The following is a 6,768-nucleotide window of genomic DNA, read 5'->3' on the forward strand; positions in this document are numbered from 1 at the left end:
GTTCTGTGAGTGTTTAGCTTGTGCTGCACTTTTGTTTAGTGTGTGCTCTAGGCAGCTATATCCACTGATAAACCAAATGAAGAAATTACATATAAACTGTTTCATTAGAGTTTGTCCCTCACTGTCTAAACTAATCCCAAGATAACTCAAAGTTTACAGTTGCTCATCCGCACAGTAGATCATAAAACATTATAAAGCCAACAAACTATTATTTCAAATACAGTGAAAGAGCATGCTTACATCCCGGAGTCAGTTTTGACCATGGCTTGATTATTATTTCAAATACAGTGAAAGAGCATGCTTACATCTGCACAAGTAATTATTAGAAGTGCCATAAAACTTCGTTTCAAGAAAAAACATTCAAATAAATAAGTTTCTATTACAATGATGGCACACCATTTTACTTGTATTGGTAGGATGCTGCAGAGTCATTTTGGGGCCATGCAGGGGACTTCTTAGAGTACCGCTAAAAATGTCAAATGTTAACAAGTAGAAATGTTATCCTACTAGCAATCAAAATAGTGCGGGAATTAAAATACCCTCCTATGATCTTATCACCCCCATCGTACTTTGCGCGACAAGTCTGTCGCACCGCCGCATGTGGCATGTGGCGCGACAGGCTCAGACCTAGCTAGCGCCGGCTGCAGCACTATCGCGCTGCAAGTCTTCTACCTTGCCACACTCACTAGTATGGCCAAAACGAGCTATGCCTTGCAAATAAAATCTAGAACGGGTTATTTAAAAGTAATCTTAAAAAAAGGTTAAAATAAAAAAAATTCGCTCTCATGACTCATGAGTGTGCATAAGTGTTGTATATTTGAGCCGCAATAGAAGATCAACCACTTTTTTTCAGTATCAGCTGTACATGTCTCTGCATCTCTCTCACGAACTTGTATTTATTGCCTAGATACCGTGATAAAGTTCTCCTGTGGCTCTTCTTATGGACGACATGAATTAGCCACGATTTCAGAAGTTCCACTTCCACACAGTACGCCAATTACTGGTTTCCAAAATATAAGGTGTTTTGGTTATGTCCAAAATATAAGGTGTTTTGCTTATATCTGTGGGTCTTTTTTCTTTTATCCTGTCTGATTCTGGAATTTTAAGGGGCACAGAGTTGGATCAGACACCACAGAGATAGAATGATGAATACTTACAAGAAACAACAAAACTCAATAGGCTCATTCCTACATGATACTATGATCTCAACCTCTTGACGATGAACATGAACAAAATTATTACAAAGAACTGGACGCGAAACTGACGCTGTACCTTACACAAGGCAAAACTGCAAATCCTAGTCACACTTGCGTGCATAAAAAATAGCAAGCAGCAACTCCCCGACGTGCTATATCTTCGGTCTGACAGATGCCAAAATCACAGGCACAGCATGTACCAGTTGCCTTCGCTCTGTGCCTGAACCACTGATTGTGCAGCAGATCCCAATCACAGGCAGCATCCAAGCTCACTTGATGAAGCCTTGCTTTGTGCCTCAACCATCCTTCGGCAGATCCACGAGGGTGACCGGCCTTGCAACTGTTTCGACAACAGAAACCTCATTTCCATCTTTTACCAGTGCAGTTACAAGATCGGCAGACACTCCAGTACTAAGCTGGACAGTCGTGGAGTGCTGATCATTGCTAACTTCTACAGCATTTGCCAAATTGTTGGGCATGGAACTGGAAGATTTACTTGCTTCATCTGTGTTCAGGAATAGGCAGACAACGGCACAGTCATCGATTTTAGATGTGGGGAACCGAGTTCGCCAGGCACGGTGAGCTGATTCAACTAGAAAACGTGCTGCAGAGGCCCGGGATGTAGCTCGGCTGACAATACTAACAACTTCATCATTTGACAGGACGTCCCACACCTAAAGTGAGTTAGATAATGACAATAGGAAATTATATCATATAGCACAAAAAAGGCTCCAGACTTTAACTACATTCAGAAAATGGTGTATTAATAAATTAACATTTGCTCACCCCATCCGTAGCCAGCACAATAAATTCATCCTTTTCTGTGATGCGGTGATAGGAAACATCAGGCATGGAAATTACACCATGATCCTTCAGACAGAAGTCTCCAAATGCCCTAGCCATGGCCAATCCAGGTGAGTTGTACTTTGGAAGCCAAACACGAGCTACCTCTGGTTCCTCAGGGAGTGCAAATATTCTGCCCCTGCGTTGCCTGATTCTCTGCGCTTCACCTGAGAATTACCATGTTATTCCTCAACAGAAAACGAAAAGGCATACACTAATTTTTTTCACTGCTCAGCACTAATTGTTGCGATGGAGAGCATGAAAATACTACCAAGCGATTCCCCAAAGTATGATGTTCTGAAAGTAATTTTTAATAATCTCTGTTCTTTTTCATTTGTCTTCGCAGGGTCCATGCTGTCAAACTTTCAAAAGTTTTACACTAACATGTTTAAATCTATCAAGATTGAATTAATTAAAATACAATTACTATATTTGCCTTTTTTCTCGAACACGTAGAACTGCGTATATTGATAGAAGAAGAAAAGAGTCATACATAGACACACACACACACACCACACACCCCCTTGACAGACCTAGTCATATATTTGTCTCTGGAAAAGCATTCATAAACTGTATTTCCGTATTATATTAATATAAGTTTATAAAATGTAGATTGTAGTAGTTGAATGTCCCGAAAACTCTGAATACAAACAGAAAAAAAAGAAATACAGGAATCGTTGTCATGTAAGAAGTCCGGGTATTTAGAAAGATGATGGCATTCAAATATTAACTTACCTCAAATTCTTGTGATTAGAGAGAGAAAATGGGTACAATATACAAAACAACAGTTTTTTTATAATAATACAAAAAAATAGTTGGTAACAAGGATATACTCCCTCCGTCCCAAATTATTAGTCGTTTTGGCTTTTCTATATGCATAATTTTTGCTATGCATTTGCATATATATTATGTCTAGGTGCATTACAAAATCTATGTATCTAGAAAAGCCAAAACGACTAATAATTTGGGACGGAGGGAGTATTAATTAAGCCATACTTACGAAAGCATAAAAAACAACAGCTGGGAACAGTAAAAGCTCCAGTGACCCTCCAGTCCTCCACTCAAGGTTTTCTTGGCTACTGTATTGCCTAGGTTCACTGATCTTAGCCCAAATGAATTTGCCGCACTCTTGCTAGCATAACTCCATGACAACACTTGAAAATGTTGATTGACAAGAAAACATGAACAGCAATGTTAATCTGCTTCTTCAGAATTAAAATATTAAACTAAGAATTGGCAACCTGAGCGTATCACCTCCAACCAAATAGTCCATTTAGGTCTATGCTAAGACAAAAAAAATTCTATCTTGACCATTGATAATTAAAACTTTTTAGATTGGCTACACAAGGTTGATGTTTATATATTCATCATGAAGTAAAGTTTCATAATATAACTTTTTTATATTTCAATTTTCAAATCATATTTTAACATAGATATTGGTAGTCAAAGGTGCCATACTGAAAGGCCAAGTCAATATGATAATGGATTTTTCAGATCAGAGTGAGTAAATCATACTTTAGCAATAGCTTAAATGTGGTCAGGTAACTAAAGTTTCGCTGATATCCTAAATTTATTGCTTATGTAACTTTCCGGTGAAAGACCAAACCAGTAGAATTCAGAAATTGTACAACATATGTCAAGCTTGGATCGTAAAAGATGAAAAGCTAATTTCAGACATACCAACATAAAATTTCATTAGTTTTACCAGAACAGACAAGCTCAGCATCGACAAGATAACACCATTTTTCATTTCTTCATGAAGATCATTTTTATTCAATTATATGCAAACTTGACTAAACTGTAACAATAACAGCAAGCATCAAAGCCTCGCCTCCACTAAAACAAAAAAAATGATGCTTTCATGATAAAAGAAACTAAGTTCATACAGATTATCATTAACCGTAACATAATAATGACATAATCGGTGAAAAATGAGAAAAAAATACTAGTTACCCCATGTGTTAAGGCCATATAACTCAGCCATGCAAGTATAATAATGTTCACAACAGAGGTACAGAGCTTGGAAACTTCATAGTTGTATTGCTCAAAACATGACTATTGAAAGGCTAAACATTTGCAAAATGATTAGGGACACAGAGAAGCAACAAGCACAAAAGAAAGAAACACAGGCTTACTTGGAATGTTCGGCTTGAGGTCAACTGTCAATTGGATAGCAACAAGCTGATCATTTTCATCTCTGGTGCCCAAGACAGCTCTTGAATCCCCCAAGTTGCCGATTATAAGATTGTGTCCCTGCAGAACACAATTAATATACAAGCATGCAGGTCCGATTATCTGGTGTAATAATAATGACACATAAGGAAGATATTTCTTAAGAAAAAGATTAACAGTGCCATTTGCCTCAGTTACCTGCTTGATCACTGCCACTGCTGTAGTCCCACTGAAGAAGCAATCAATATTTTTATGTAACTTGAGATCCCTATCCATTACATGGAAGGCCTTCAAGAATGAAGTTCTCAATGCTGGGAAGATCTCTGCATACTCTCCATTCTGCTCAGCTTCAGAGGAAATGACAGTATCTCCTCTGTCTATGTGTTCTGGTGAACGTACTTCATTTGTGTTGCTCTTAATGTTGCTAGAGGATGTTTCTCTACCATCTTCCATTGCCAAATCTGCTCCTAACTTTACAGGCAGGAGATCTCTTACTCTCTTAGCAACCAAATGGCCGTAAGGTCCATGACCATCAAACACACCACAGAAGATTGTATCATCTCTCGAACAGAAGTTCTGTCCACAAGTAATAATAGCTTGTCATAATAATATATACATTCCACAGAAGTAATGGCAGCAGCAATTTTACATGCTCAAAACAAACTGGAAAGGTATATGGAAGATGGGCACTTCTTGCAAAATCATTTATAGTTAAGAATTTTGCTATCTTTTTAATGGGACCCGTGTGCAATTTGTAAGAGCCTACTATGGTAGTCAAATCATGAAAGTCTAGGTAATGTTGAGAAAACTCATGGAAGGCAAATTCCAGTTGCACCAAAATGAAATAGGATCGGTATATGTGTCACTCAAATGGACATGCAGCCAAAATTGGTAATCAAACATTTGGAAAGGGAAGGATGGGGCTTCAAGCAGATAAGATCATCCAGCAAGGAGATGGTGAAGGGGAAGAAAAAACTAGGATTGGATAAGGATGAGAATCATGTGGAGCCCCTCCTACCTCCAAGAAGTATCCCAACTCAACACCAATCATTATGCTTGAATAAGACTACCAACTAGGAACTCTCCACCAGCAACACCCAATGGCAATCCGTATCAAATATATATAGAATTTCAGTCAAAGTTCAATTCTTGCAAGTTTTAGGCTGCTGTGTGCTCATGTTGCGTAACTGATAAGAACGTGCACACGATGTTGCCAGAAAAAGAAAACGGTGCGCCCGAATAAAAAAATCCTGAGGTTAATATGAAGATAAACTTAGTTTGGAGAAAAACATAATAAAATCTGAACCAGAACTTCTCTGTTGGATAAAAATCTGGATCAAAGGATATGTTATCTAATTAAAATCAACAAGTATTCTCGAAAAATATATCCACAAGTAGAATAGAATTGGTTAGATCTCGGGGAGATCAGATCAAGGAAGAGTCAGACAAAGTACGTCAAGTATATGTGAGAAAAAGTACAGAAAGCAGGGAAAAGATGGTTCTTTTTCTCTTTTCATTTTCTTTTACCTCCCAGAAGATCATGGCATCCTGGTTGACGCCCTTCTTGCCCTGCAGCGTGTACAGAGACGCGACGGCGCAGGCGCCATTGCCGGCGATCCGGCCTGGGGTCGCCCTGAGCTCCGCCGCGAAGCGCCGGGCGTCCGCGGGCGCGGGCGCCGCGCCAACTCCGCGCGGCAGCGGCGGGCGCGGCTGCCTCTGGGGCCGCGCGGACGCCCCCCACGTGACGCCGAGGGCTCCGAGCACACCGAGAAGGCAGTGGAAGAAGTCCTCCACGCACAGGCCGCCGCCGCTGCCACCCCCTTCCATTTCCCTTGCAGCTGCAGCTGGCCCCGCGGAGCGGGTGGTGACCATGACGACGCGCGCGGCGACGGCGACCGCGACCAGGCGCTGGTGCTCCCCTCCGCTGCCGCTAGGCCGCCGACGGCTGGTGCCCGACCGGCGCCCCGCGGCGGCCTCCACCATGCACCCGCGGCCGATCCGCGCCCGGCGCCGCGCGCCGCCCCCGCCCGCCGACTAGTTCCCGCCCCCGGCGCCGGCGACAGTGCGGGGTAGAAGAGCCGAGGGAGTGAGACCGACAGCAAGGCGAAGCTGAGGCTCTCGGACACCAGCAAGCGAAGCGAAGGGAGGAGCTGCGGCTGCCGAAATTAAGCGGGGGATGATGCAGTGTAAAAAGAGGAATTTTATATCTTCCGCAACGCGAAAAGGGCACCAAGAACACGGACACGAGGCGAGTCATGGAGCGCAACCAAACCCACACACTGTGGGCTCGTTTGGTTCGCGATAGAGTTTTAGCGTGTTAATGAATTTTGATATTTTAATTATTAATTATAATATTAAATAAAGACAGTTTATAAAATTAACTCCAGAACCTCCGTGCTAGTGATTTTGAAGAATCTAATAAGATTTTTGACCGCGCAATTAGTCAATTATCGATTAATTACCGTCATTAGATTCGTCGCGAAAAGTTACACCCATCTCTAAAAAATTTTTACAAATAGACTTCATTTAATATATGATGCATATGAGATTCTCTTTT

General features: G+C 41.3%; 1 protein-coding gene across 1 annotated transcript; it reads right to left on the bottom strand.

Annotated features, from left to right (window-relative positions):
• Positions 1-1,117: 1,117 nt before the first annotated feature.
• LOC120655709 (probable protein phosphatase 2C 14) lies at positions 1,118-6,425 on the bottom strand. Its single transcript, XM_039933672.1, has 5 exons — positions 5,739-6,425; positions 4,410-4,787; positions 4,175-4,292; positions 1,983-2,206; positions 1,118-1,870 (listed from the first exon to the last, which is right to left on the bottom strand). The coding sequence occupies exons 1-5, from the start codon at positions 6,192-6,194 to the stop codon at positions 1,493-1,495; spliced, it is 1,554 nt and encodes a 517-aa protein (XP_039789606.1). The 5' UTR covers positions 6,195-6,425; the 3' UTR covers positions 1,118-1,492.
• Between the last annotated feature and the right edge of the window lie 343 nt (positions 6,426-6,768).

Source organism: Panicum virgatum, chromosome 1N, assembly GCF_016808335.1.
Source record: "Panicum virgatum strain AP13 chromosome 1N, P.virgatum_v5, whole genome shotgun sequence".
In the NCBI taxonomy this organism is placed as follows: Eukaryota; Viridiplantae; Streptophyta; class Magnoliopsida; order Poales; family Poaceae; genus Panicum; species Panicum virgatum.

Coding starts and splice junctions, on each gene's coding strand:
- LOC120655709 (XM_039933672.1), bottom strand. CDS start 6,194: ATGGTGGAGGCCGCCGCGGGGCGCCGGTCGGGCACCAGCCGTCGGCGG. Junction 4,293..4,409: donor CAGTGGCAGTGATCAAGCAG/GTAACTGAGGCA, acceptor TGTGTTCTGCAG/GGACACAATCTTATAATCGG. Junction 1,871..1,982: donor TTGTGCTGGCTACGGATGGG/GTGAGCAAATGT, acceptor AACTCACTTTAG/GTGTGGGACGTCCTGTCAAA.